Source organism: Lepisma saccharinum, chromosome 7, assembly GCF_977018435.1.
Source record: "Lepisma saccharinum chromosome 7, izLepSacc3.1, whole genome shotgun sequence".
Classification (NCBI taxonomy): domain Eukaryota; kingdom Metazoa; phylum Arthropoda; class Insecta; order Zygentoma; family Lepismatidae; genus Lepisma; species Lepisma saccharinum.
In genome coordinates, this window is record NC_139235.1 from 79,251,556 (window position 1) to 79,265,909 (window position 14,354).

Consider the following 14,354-nt stretch of genomic DNA (forward strand, 5'->3'; position numbering starts at 1 on the left):
TGACAGAAGTATGTATAAATATTTATGTACTACCTACTAGCTTTTAATTATATGCACAATTTGAACATGTATTTTTCTATGTTGATTTAATGATGTTAATTGATTTTTTTATCATGTAGTAAATTGGAAATATCTGTTTGATGTTTTTACTTGTTTTATGTCTATATGCATAATTTGAATTTGTATTTTTTTCTATGCTGTCTTAAGTCATATACGGGTGTCCCAAAAGTCTGGTCTCATAGGGAAAGTCTGAAAAATTGAAGTAATGATTATTTCTTGCAGGTAAACATCTTAAATCTGTTGTGTACAATACACATTCCCGTTAAATTGATGATCTCAAAGAAAACATTTGTGCTGCATGCCATGCTATCACACCAACAATGTTACACAATGTAGAAGAAGCTTTCCATTCTCGTATCCATACCTGCAGGGTTCAAGAGGGGTAACAATTTGAACATTTGTTGCCGTAATGCTTGTCCTACCTGAAACAAAGGCTATATTGTCAATATTCAACATTCGTTACTTCTAGACTTCTGACTTTCGCTATGAGACCAGACTTCTTGGACACCCTGTAATTGTATTTTTATGTTGTGTAAATTACTGCAAGTCCCGCTTTAGAATAAAAGCATTTTCCTTAACATTTATCCCATGATGAAATTGTGTAAAGTGAAAAATCTTATGGCATTTCAGATGCCATGGCATATTTCATAGCATTTCTCAAGGATAGGATCGATCCTATTTCCGTAACATTTTTCGTAGCATAACCAATCAGAAGCAATATCTAGGTCACGAGTGCAGATGTAATGGTGGTCACGTGAGGTGTAAACAATGTATCACTTCACATTTTTAAAAGACTATAACTATTCAACGTTTCATATTAAATGGCTTTAGGTACAAAAGAATGACGCTGATGAAATACATACTTTACAGCATTTACTGTACATGTATGGAAGAATATTCTAGTTTTTTCAATTGTAAACACCGTGCACTCACCATTCATGGTGTAACTTGATGTGCCTTTCGTGCTGTATGTATTATACATTGTAATCGCAAAAGCTAACCGAAATGTTCCATGAAATGCTTTCGTGTAAGGTACTATCTGCTATAAGATTTTTAGAAGCATTTACATAGCATTTATGCTAGCAAAAATGTTAATGGAAATGCTCTCGTCTAAAGCCAGCCTACGACAACTGTACTTCAGCATGATAAATATTTAAACAAATCAAAAAACTTTGTCAGGTGTACTTTGACCTCTGCTTCTGTATTGAAGCTTCTAAAATGCACATATGTCCAGAAACATATACTGTAGATGTATGCAGGATACACAAATATGTTCTCATTTCAGCACGAGACGTTGTACAAAAGCTTGCAAAATTAAAGGTCAGTAAGACAGACGATTTCAATTGGATCAGCCAACTCCGTTACTACTTCCAAGAAGACATAGTAATGGTCAGGATGATAACAACAGAGTTAGAATACGGTTGCGAGTACCTTGGAAACACAAGACGACTTGTAATCACTCCACTTACAGATAGATGTTACAGGTACACTTGTGCTTTGCTATGTTTGTAAGTCGTTTCTATTTCTGGTCTGGAAAGACAGGTAACAGCAGAGATGGTTCTTGATGCCATCTAAATCTTCAGTAGATTTAGGGGATCGAACATCAGGCTATGTGAGAACCTGGGGCTAGAGGGATTGGTAGCGGGAGGTACATGTATAGTTTGGGGTAACACCCTGGAGAATAAATGTTAACACTCAAAACAAGCAAAGGGGGCTTGTTCCTGTGAAATAAGAACAACACTTAAACATTAGATTTTAACACTTCGATGGTTGACTGGTCTGGCAGGGTTGTGAGAATGTAAGGAAGGGGATTAAGGAACGTTCGTTTACCTCTGGTGTCCTGTAGTTGAAGATCTCGTTGAATCTGTAGACAAAGTGCAGACCTGAAAATAACCTTCTTCATGTAGCGCAACTCCGCGGTAGATCTTTACGTATCAATTGCAAATTAGATAATTCGGAGACAACGACTGTTTACGCGATAGCTTTCTAATAACAACTGGGGTGAGAACTGGTCTCCTGAACCATTTATGTGGAATTCGAACTTTCGATCGTCAAAACTGTTGACAAGACCGCGTCTCTCGATAACTGTGTTTTTAGCGTAAGGCTGCGTTTGCATTATCTTCCTACGATTTCTGGAAGAATTCATATCAGCAGTTTTTTTTACATCCACTGAAGATCGCTGGTGTACTTTGCTTGAAGAGAGCTCTTTCTAGCTTCTTCATCGGGCCCTTTTTATGAAGTGATTATACTATCGGGCTATGGTGCCTGGGGTCCCTGGTTCGAGTCACACCTTCGGCATGATACGATGCATTGATCATGTGTCACCCCCATGAAAAGCCGATCGGGGAGACTTGTTTAAAATACTACTGTATTTCAAAAGTTTCACAAATCTAAGGGTGGCTGAGGCCCCCGCCCCCTTGCTTCTGTTTAACTACGGGCCTGGATTAACTTGGTACTCCCTCTGTCCCATAATTATTGTCCGATACACCTTTGTTTGTTGTCTCATAATAATTGCCTGATATTCAAACTGTGACATTGGTGTATACAGAAGAAGAACATGAAACAAGGGAATGAGTCATACAACTTTACTACTCAAGGATCAGTACAAATTGTGCTTTCCATCTGCCTCTTCGTCTGTCATTTCTGTACTACCATTTAGGCATACCGGACTATAATTATGGGACAGAGGGAGTATAAGAATTGAGTTAGGTTTTATGTAGATTCGTACTTCCTGAAAGTAATTAATGTGAACTTAGAGGTTGAATGTATGTATGCAGTCATGTAAAATACAAATATTCTTGGCCATCATCAGTATTTTTGTTGGGGAGGGGGTGGTCAGACTATTGATAATGTTTGAATAATAACAACAGTAAAATGATAGTATAATAATAACAATAGTAAAAATCAAGGTTATGACTTTTATAATACAATAATAACCATTATTGTATAATTTAAGTATTATTGCCATAATTGATAGTATATCCGTGGGGAAATTTTCCTACTTAATCTAGTAGATGTGAATAACTAGCCCAAATCTTTATTATATTTTTTGCCATCTCCTACAGTTAGTGCAACACAATGTTATTTATTCTATTTTGTTATTAACTTTTAGACAACTTGTTCAAGGAAAAGCTTTAAAAGTTAATAAGAGGAGGAATTTATGTTGTGTCCTCTCACACAAAAATAAATTTTTTGCGAATTTTGAAAACTAACAGAACTATTTATTTTTTGAATTAAATGATAGAGTATGAAAACAACCTGGTCCCTGTCTTTTACACTAACTTTTTCGACCTAATGCAGTTTTGACTTTGCTTATGCTAACTAACTGAACTTTATTCCTGTTATTAAAAAAAAAAAGGTTTTGCTTTTTTGTAACTTGAAATGAACGATGCCAATTTCCAAGGGGATGTTGATGGATAAGTTCAATTCGCCTCCCAATGTCTGTCCATGCACGCATTACTCGCACCCACTATCTCCTGTGATAATTTCATCATTGCTGTGTTTCTCCCCTAGAACCCTAATGGGGGCCCTAAAGCTGCATCTAGGGGGAGCCCCAGAGGGCCCAGCCGGTACAGGGAAGACCGAGACAACCAAGGACCTTGCGAAAGCTTTAGCCAAGCAGTGTGTTGTCTTCAATTGTGGAGAAGGTTTAGACTACAAGGCAATGGGGAAGTTTTTCAAGGTGAGTTATTTGTTTTAAAAATTACTTGACCACTGCTATGTTATTTTAGTAAGGTTCTGTAAAATTTGCGATATTTCTTATTATTTGATATTTCAATAAATAGCCTAATCAAGTGCAAAATTCTGCCATGTGGTTATTTTCTTTATTAACATTAAAGTATAATTCATATGCAGGGTGGTCCAAAAAGGACTTTACAACTTTGTAAGGAAATACAAGTTTGATTAGCATTGTGGCATAGTATCGAGTTCTGCCATCACAAGCGCCAGCGGAGTTCATTAAAAATGGCTGCGAAAGGTCAAGTGTGAGCTTGTTGTGTGTTTTGGTTTGAAGGTCACATCCACTTCCAACAAGATGGCGTACCACCTCAGTGAACAAGGTGGCCATGCAATGGGCCCACCTCAACCTATCCATCGACATTGCTGTTTCAAAAAATCCTTGAAAAATATATTGTTAAGTGTATTATTATTTAACATTTTTTTCTAAAATCTACAACACATTGTTTCCACACCCATATATTATGCTACATTTTACATAAATTTTCTCACATTTATGAATTTTTTCAGTAACAATTTTTTTTGAAAGTGAAAAAGAAAAAAAATAACATTGCATAAAAGTTACTGAAAACATATTTTGAATAGGTAATGTAAAATTAATTCATGAAGATAAGCTAGAAACTTTCTTTAGGATCAAAATCATCATTGACTGCAAAATTCGAAGTGGAATCATTGTAAGAAATTTCCACAATGTGGATATAAATTATTAATTGCTATTCTCAAGAATATAAACAAAAGCGCAACTTAATTCAACAAGTACAAGTAAAATTCAGCAACGAAGAAAACATGACATCTAGTGGTTGAAAGATGTGATTACAACACATGTGCACAAGAGATGCAATATGATTGTAGATCATCGTTCATTCACAATAGAATTTTATAGGGCTATGCAGATATGCATTTCTTTCCTTCACGGCTCTCTTTTGTCTTCCTTAATTTATTAATTTTGTTCCAGGGCCTGGCTCAAGCAGGTGCATGGGCATGTTTTGACGAATTCAACAGAATTGAGTTGGAGGTTTTGTCTGTGGTTGCTCAGCAAATCCTCAGCATTCAGATGGCCATCCAAGCCAAACTTAAGACCTTCTTGTTTGAAGGAACGAAACTAACTCTCGATGCTACTTGTGCAGTGTTCATCACTATGAATCCTGGGTATGTATTCATAAAATTTTATGTACAGGTTATTAAAAAGAAAGTAGAACTGGTTTTCTCTTCTTGTACAGATATAAAATTCCATTGCGATAGAACTCACTTCATTTACCTAATATATTTTGGGGACTCATTGCTCAAGGCTTAATTGAGATCCTAATGAATTTTATAACAGTCCAAATATATCAACATACGTATAACATGAATACGATAATATATTGAAACATTTAAAATTTTAGACAGCCTTGAAGTAAGAAGAGAAATATGTACTGTGTCTTACTTGGATAATATTTTACAAAGATGGCTGGAAGTACCTAACCTATTAACTTTAATATATTTGAAAGAGAATCAACACCAGGTTAGAGATAAAAGTTCACTATTCTTACAGGATCTTAGCAAAAAAAAAAAATAATTTTTTTTTTACTATTTCTTATTAAGCAATTCTCATTTAGCAAGGCTAAATATTCAGAAAATGTTATCTTTTTTATTATTCTTTTTCAAATGAATAATCCAAGTGAATAGTTATTCAGAGTAAATCTCTTGGTTGTATATGTATCTTTTATCAGGATTTAATGTTTACCTTATTAGTATTTTTCATTTTTATGTTAGTTTAAGTTTTGCTATCTTTGTTTTTTATTATTTGTAATTGAATGTTTTATCTATTTTTTATTTATGTCAATTGAATGCATAGGCGCTGACTCCATGGGGCTAGGGGGACCCCCCCCAATGTTAGCAGAGCCCCCCAAATAATTTTGCTTGAGAGGATCTAATGTATTATTTTGCTTTTCTCTTTTAAAGTTTACTCTGAATTGTGCCACATGAACTTAACTTTAAATACACCTTTGAAATGTTCTAGGCCATCAACTGGGGGGGGGGGGGCTGAGACTGCTAAACCATCAATTTGGGGGGGGGGGGCTATGACCAGAGAGCAAAACACATGACTTATTACTATATACTAAGTGCCAGAGAGTTTCAAAAGATGATGTGCATGAACTAGGGGAGTGTATAGGATGTTCGGGCTACAAATGGCTCTCACATGACATTCAGAATGAGATCATTCATATATTAGGGAGATCTGTTTTGCGCTCCGTGGTAGCAGATATTAATAGTCGGAATATTTTGCTATTATAGTTGACGAAACTTGTGACATATCCATCTATGAACAATTGACATTCTGATTCGAACTGTAAATGAAAATTTTAATATTTTTGAGGAATTCATGGGTTTTTACGAGATTCCGAACACTGAGGCCAAAACTTAAAAAAGGGAGGGAGTGAGTCATTCATTAATTTGTTTCAGTGATCAGAGTCCCCCAAATAATTTTGACAAGTCGGTGCCCCTGAATGTTATGAATGTTATGTGTGCTTTGTGTACAAATGCTGTAATAAGGCATTAAATGCTCTTGTAAGCAGTATAAACTCCTATAATAGATTAAATAAATAAATATGAACATGTGCCCATAGCTGTGTTCCTTGATTTCAGGCTGGTTTACTTGGAAATGTGCAATAAAATACATTTCTTAATGAGATGAATAATCCGTTAAGGTTGTCAACTAAATATTATACAGGGTTATTATAAATGATTGACCCAATTTCATAAATTCACTGTATCTTTATTATTTGACATATTGTCAAAAACCTTTGCAGACGTCTAGAAAAACTCAAAAAGTTTTTTTGTGACATATCACAAGTGCTCTATATGTTCCCCCCCCTAGAAATTCTGCAAATATCAATTCGATAATCAAGTTCTTGCCACACTCGGTGCAGCATGTCAGTATCAATCCGTTGGAAAGCACTGTTGATGCGAGCTCTCAGTTCTGTTAGGTTTGTTGGTAGTGGAGGCGTAAACACTGTATCCTTCACATAACCCCACCCAAAAAAATCGCTTGGGATTAGGTCCGGAGAGCGTGGAGGCCATGACAGGAATTGTTTATCATCATCCTCACCACGACCAATCCATCAGTTTGTCGATCTCCTGTTTAGGAATTCACGAACATCGAGATGGAAGTGGGGTGAACACCATCCTGTTGGAAGATGAAGTCCACACTGTCTGTTTCCAATTGTGGCATGAGCCAATTTTCCAGCATGTCCAGATACACGTGTCCTGTCACGGTCTGTTCTGAGAAGAGAAAGGGGCCATAAACTTTACACCGTGAGACTGCACAAAACACATTAACCTTTGGTGAGTTTCTAATGTGCTGCACGAAAGCATCCCCCAGATTCGCACATTGTGTCTGTTCACTGCTCCATTCACAAAAATGTTGCTTCATCACTAAAGATGAGTTTCTCACAAAAGCCATCTTCTTCTTCCATAAGCTGTTGCAACTGTGCCGAAAATTCAAAGCGTATGACTTTGTCATCAGGAGTCAGGGCTTGTAGCAATTGCAAGCGGTAAGGCTTCTGCTTCAATCGTTTCCGTAAGATCTTCCAAACGGTAGGCTGTGGAATGTTCAGCTCTCTGCGTGCTTTGTTCGTCGACTTCTGTGGGCTTCGTGCAAAACTCGCTCGCACGCGCTCAACCGTTTCTTCAGTCACTGTAGGCTGACCAGTTGATTTCATATTACAGAGGCATCCTGAAGCTGTAAATTGTGCATACCATCGCCGAATGGACTTGGCAGTTGGTGGATCTTTGTTGAACTTAGTTCGGAAGAGTCGTCGCACTGTTACGACAGACTGATGTGAATGAAACTCGAGCACAACATAAGCTTTCTCTCTGCCTGTCGCCATATTGAATAAGTGCTCACTGCTGCGCTCTCGTGGCAGAAATCAAAAGCGAAAGTGCAACACAAAAAAACTTTTTGAGTTTTTCTATACGTCTGCAAAGTTTTTTGACAATATGTCAAATAATGTGAATACAGTGAATTTATGAAATCAGGTCAATCATTTATAATAACCCTGTATATTGATCACTGACTACAAGTGTTCTTCTTTTTGTTTTTAATGTTGTATTGGCACTTCATCAATATCAACCAAAATTTTGTATTGGTCAACCCTTATTATATATTTATGTCATGCTTTAACGAAAAAATTGCTTTTGACATTTATTAATTATTTTGTTTTGTGTAGGGTAGACATTATGTGTGATATTGATCATGTTCCCATATTTGATAGCTATGCTGGGAGGCAAGAGCTACCTGACAACTTGAAGGTGCTTTTTAGAACTGTAGCAATGATGGTACCTGACTACGCCATGATAGGCGAGATTTCACTTTATTCCAGTGGTTTCTCTTCAGCGAGAAGGTGAGTATTGTTGTCAAATAAGTTTCATGAAATGTGCAGAGAGGAAAGATTATGCTTTTGAATGATAATGGTTAAACTTTGCCAATTATGATGATTTAAAACAAAGAAACAGAAAAAGGAAGAAAGTGAAATAAAAAGAGAGAGAGAGAGAGAGAGAGTGTGTGTGTGTGTGAGTGAGTGAGTGAGTGAGTGAGAGTGAGAGCATGTGTGTGGGTGGGTGGGTGTGTGTGAGAGTGTGTGAGTGATGTTTAAAAGGCAAACAAACCAAACAAAACTTACAGTAATATGGTATATGACCATCCCCGACCTTCACACAAACTTTACAATGATTTTTACATGCTTTCAATGAGGTGATCAACCATCGCAAATGTGAGAAATGGCCATTCCTCCATTAGGGCAGTTTCAAACTCAGAGACTGGCTGGAGGAGGTAAACGTGCAGAGACAGCATGCCCGAGGGCATCCCAAAGGTTTTCAATGGGTTTAAGGTTGGGGGAATATGCCGGCCACTCACTCACAAGAAATGCCCTCACTTTCCAGGTACTAGTTAACGATGTTGGCTTGATGGGGACGGGCATTATTGTCCATAAGGAGGAAATCAGGACCAACTGCTGCAGCGTAGAGTCTCACAATGGGGTCTAAGACTTCATCCCGATAGCGTGCAACCGTCACAGAACCACCTTTAAAGATGTGCAGCTCGGTGCGATATCCCATTGAAATTCCAGCCCACACCATGACACTGCCACCTCTGAATGCGTGATGTTCGATGATGTTCTTGGCCTGATTGCATGTGCCTTGTTCTCTCAAGACCCTTACATGCTTATCATCTGATTCCAGGGCAAATCTGGACTCGTCCTTGAATAGGACGTTGCACCAATGTGAGACAGTCCAATTGACATGTTGACAACACCACTTTAATCTTGTACCTCTGGCTTGGACGGTTAGTGCAACATAAACACGTGCTACTCGGGCATACAATTCCTTCATGTGGAGTAGAGTGTATCGAAAAAAAAACTTTTTTCGAAATGTTAAGGTGGGTAGTGCGAAAAAGTGGCCATTTGTGACCAAAAAGACGTCTGATTTTTTTCAGATTTTTTGGAGGTCGTTTAGGTGGCGAATGATCAACGCCAAAGAAAATAGCGACATCTTTGATTGACTGTCCTGCTTCAATGCATCCGACAGCACGCCAGCGCTCACTATCTGTCATTCGCCTTCTTTCAGCCATAGAAAAACAATTATTATCAAAAATAATCCTACAAAAGTTATAAACACTTCATATCAGCTTTTAAATGCACCTCAAACCCTTCAGAATGCTGGTGTCTTCAATGAAAGTGTGATGATTCTTGAACGAAAGCCTCGCTTTTATGCTATTTCAAGAGCACAGATTAAGCACCTAGGTACAGATGATTCCCTTTCTACTTACAAAAAAAGAAGCTACACATAAAAACTGACATCTACATCCGCATCGATTTTCAGCCACTCAAATTCAAATACGCTTTCGAAAATTTGCATTGCGTGCTTAACTTTTGGAAGGCAGTGTAGTTGAAGTGGAATACTTACGCAATAATATTAATCAATACTTTCAACAACTTTTGTTACAATTTTCAGTCATCGGTATCAATGAGAACCAGTATTGGTGTGGACATCAGTTCGAATCCAAGCAATACTGTAATTTTTTTTTCAAGGTGCACAAAATACCAAGTAACACACTCATGGAATCCAAGTATCCCAGGAATTGTGTAATATTTCATTATGTTCAAATCTAACTTGCCTTGGGACCAGAAGTTTAACCCCTGAAGTGTGGAATTTGTTGAACAAGTCGCTACTGGAAAAGTTTTTTGCTGGAAAATGTAGGTTTTTCATCAATTTCAGTATACGCATTGTGCTGCTGTAGTGCGGAAGGCGTATATATACGCTTTATGTTTGTTTCAACTATATTTGATTTACTGTGCCGTGTATAGTCACACAGACGTTTGGTGAGATAGTTCTAGTAGAAACAAAAAATAGTAGCAAGAGAGGAGAAAGAATTAGACAAAAAGAAAGAAGGAAATTGATTTCGTCTTCTTCTTTTTCCTATCTTGCTACTATTTTTTGTTTCTACTATAGCTAGAACTATCTCACCAAACGTCTGTGTGACTATATACGCCACAGTAAATCAAATATAGTTGAAACAAACATAAAGCGTATATATACGCCTTCCGCACTACAGCAGCACAATTCGGAGGGTGTATATATACGCCTTCCACACTTAAGGGTTAAAGGCATAGCACAAAACAAATTAAAAACTCCAATTCCAAGCTTACAGCGTCCTTCTCAGGGTCATTACAGTGGAAGATGTCAAATGGGTTGGGGGAGGGAGAAAGTAGTGGACGAATTTCTGCATTGTCTGCTGGTAGTCACTTCACTACGGAATGGATTCTGGTAGAAGAAAATTTTCTAACCGACTGCATAGCCACATACGCCCCACTGCTTTTTCCTCATCATCCTTGAAGGGGCCAGTGCAAGATCAGGTGAATGAGAAGGATGAGGTAGACACTTTAACCTTTACTCGTATTTTGGTTGATATATCGACCATCGAATATAAGGTGCTACTCGTATTTTGGTCGATATATCGACCATGCAGCTGATTACAAAATTCCTGTTTTTTTTATTATCTTGATACTTTTCTTTTAGGTCGGAAACACTTACAGTGGGTTAAACAAAGCTTTGGCATGTAATGTAGATGCACCCCTCTCCCCCGACTTATTTGACAAAAAAAAAGTTATAACTCGTAGACTATTTGACCAATCTCCTTAGGGTAACTTTTGTTTTGCAGCTAAAACATCAGGGCATGCAGCCGTGAAGAAATCAAAATGCCAAAGGCAATAAGAGGGGTAGGGTGAGCTACGGCCCCCAACTTTCAATGAAAAAATCATTAAAATGGGGAGTTTTCCCCTCTTCCCTTGCTATTTTGGGAAGGGGAGGCAAACTTTAGCCTTATTTTCAAAGAATGGTCCTTTCTCAACCGAATGAAAGTCATTTCATGTTCCTGGGTGCATTACATTATAGAATATGTGAAAAAACTCCCCATTTTTATGATTTTTTTCATTGAAAGTTGGGTGTTGCGGCCCACCCAACCCCTCTTATTGCCTTTGGCGTTTTGATTTCTGCACAGCTGCATGCCCTGATGTTTTAGCTGCAAAACAAAAGTTACCCGAAGTAGATTGGTCAAATAGTCTACGAGTTATAACATTTTTTGTCAAATAAGTGTACGAATTTAAAATTCGCGCCAAAGGCCTCGGTGAAAGCGGGGTATCTTTTTGACGACCCCCTCGGCAGAGTAAAGGTTAAACAAAGGCTAGTAATTTTCTTTGCTGTCTACGACCTGTGTGTAATCATGCATGTGTAACAACACACCAGAATTGAGCAGATAATTCTGTTTTGACCTGATTGTAGGTTTCAAATGGAGCAGATCATAGTATGATTCGATGTTGATAGAGAGTTCCATGGGCATAATGTTCCAGCATGTCTCAGAATAGTGCAAACATCACTTTTACCATGGATCAAGTTGTGTGGGACTTCGTTGCTTTTGATTGATTTAGTTTATTTTACTTTGCTTTTCTGCCACTTTTGGCTAATTGTGAAGATGATGCGATGGGTTTCAGGAGCTATACACTTTATTCTGGACTTGATTGCTAGGTTTAGTTACCTACTTGTTTTCAGTTACCAAAAAATGCAAAGATATCTATAAATGTAACTCCCAGGCTACTTTACGCACCCACATGTCTCCCATGTGCGACGTGTGGTGTTCTCCGATTAGCAGGGAGTATTCTGCAGAAGACCCGCTGGTATCCAAAACAACCTTCAGCCTGTGTAACCGGTAGTGGAGGAGAGCTTAGCAGTTTTATGTACTCAGGAATGAAAACTAGATCTTTTTCATTGGAGCGACATATTTATTTGCCATAAACAGTCATGACAGAAATTTCACAGGCACAATATGCACTTTTACATTTGCAGTACTCACATAAAAACAACATATTCATACTTACAATCTATGGAAATCAGCCGATGTCTAGAGATGGAAACTTTTTACCTTAACTGGGGCTTTTGTTTCACACACACTCACTATGCTCGGTGATGGCTTGTTTTGGGGGGAAAAGCTGATTTTAACGGCACCTAAACACATGTTTATGGACATCCTCCAGCCTCTCCTGACTGTCGTGGTAGTTGTAGGTGTTGCATGGGTCCTGCAGGCTTGGATAAATGTGAATTCACTTCACCATATATTCGGCAGTTCAGCTAACACAACCACGTGGCCATATGCGAGCTGATCGGGAATCGTAAACTATGCATTTTCCCGATTAAGCATTTTTCATCACGCCCGAGTCCCGATTTTTGTGCATAGATAGTTTTCCTGCTACTATCTACACTGTAGGCCTATGACAGTCACTCGAGGGACCTTATTTCACTGTAATGCCAGTTAATAGGAAGTTCGGGGCCATTGTGCCCACTTGCGTCTATCAAAAGTGGCACACTCGTTTCTCGAGACCTTGCTCTGTCAAAATCTAACACACAAGAGAGTGCGAGGGTAGGGTGACCAGACGTCCTCTTTTATCCGGACATGTCGTCCTTTTTAGGTGTCTGTCCGACATCTGGGCAGATTTTTTAGAAATCTGTAAATGTCCTCCTTTTTTAGAAAGAGTATAGCATCGATCGTAGCAAATGTTCTGCATAGAGAATGCTTCCACACATAATGATATTCATATCACTTGGGGCATGTTAAATATGAGAGCAATGCTCACCTAGCATCAGGGAGCTGAACAAGATCACTTTCCTGACTGAGTCATTAGTAGAGGTGTGCGGGATCCAGAAAAGTCGGTTAAAAAAATTCCCGTCCCGATCCCGACTTCAGGAAATGATTTACAGACATTTCGAGATTCCGAGCAGTTTGAAACTTCCAAATGGTAGTTTTAAAAAGTGGTTAATTCTTTATGTTTTCTGCATTATAAGTGTCTTGACACTTCTCTGAAATTGTTAGCTTTTATTTCAGAAATCGAAAGAAAGGGAAATGATGTCAAATTCGGGAATGTTTTATCATTACCCGTTCCTGAAAATTTCTCGGGAAATTGCAGATTTTACCCATCCAGAACGTCGGAATTTAAAAAATTCCCCGTCCCGGCCAAAAAATGTTCTGTCCCGCACACCCCTAGTCATTAATATGTATTATTGTAACTCGTTGCTTCGCAATCTGAGACTTGTGAAACACATGTAATTTGAGCAGTTCCTTTTTGATTGACTGATATGGTTTATTTTAATTCCCTTTTCTGCCACTTTTGCTAATCACGAAGATGAGGATGATGGATGATATGATGATTTTGATGAAGGGGCATTCACAAAGAACACCCATGGCCAGGCTGGAATTTGAAAGCGGGACCTCTGGAGTTGTGGCGCGGTGTGCTAACCAATCTGCCACAGAGGTCGGCCAGTTCATTTTTGAGTCATACATATGCGATACAGAAACACGTAGTGAGAATTTTAATTATTAAGTCACATTTACTTTTATGGAATAACGAAGCAAAAGTGTAAATTCATCAATGATCTTGCAAAAAAAATATCTAGCTTTTAGAGGATGGAAGAAAGGAATATGAGGTAAAGTGTAAGGTGGCTGTCACTTTCCCCTCATGTTGAAGAGTGCAAAAATGTTCCTGGCATTAAAATCATATTTCCTGACACAATCTATACTACCTAAAATTTAAGTTCTCTTTTTGGAAATAAGTTAAAGCGAAGCGTACTTGTCACATTTGCATTTACTTATGGTGATATTGCATTCTAATATCCAAGAATTGTAAAAAGAGTAACATTATGTTCTTCAAAGTATAGATATTCTTAATTATGATTGTCCTGTGCTAAATAATACAATTAGAAGATTGCTTTCGTTGCTTAAAGGTAATAGGAAATTATTTAAATATCATCAGATTTATATTGATTAAATTATGAGTAGGGACGTGAAGTTTTCGTTTTAACGATAACACCGAAAAGTTCAAGAAAGCACAATAAAGTGTCTAAAATGGTTTGGGTAAATTAAGGAGGCAAGTTTTCGGTGTTTCAGAATCGCAAAATAACTCGAATTATGCAATTTTTCAGAATAACACCAAATTTTGCACTTTAATACGAAAAACGTCGCAAAATATGCAATA

The 14,354-nt window shown here is 37.8% G+C and overlaps 1 protein-coding gene across 2 annotated transcripts in view; it reads left to right on the top strand.

Moving 5' to 3' along the window:
• The window catches only part of Dnah3 (dynein heavy chain 3, axonemal), a 266,334-nt gene that overhangs the window by 114,044 nt on the left and 137,936 nt on the right, over positions 1 to 14,354 (top strand). For both annotated transcript variants that reach the window (XM_083125480.1, XM_083125481.1), the window contains exons 24-27: positions 1,346 to 1,544; positions 3,574 to 3,742; positions 4,751 to 4,944; positions 8,052 to 8,180. In XM_083125480.1, coding sequence (XP_082981606.1) covers positions 1,346 to 1,544; positions 3,574 to 3,742; positions 4,751 to 4,944; positions 8,052 to 8,180 — 691 coding nt within the window. The remainder of the gene's footprint in view (positions 1 to 1,345; positions 1,545 to 3,573; positions 3,743 to 4,750; positions 4,945 to 8,051; positions 8,181 to 14,354) is intronic.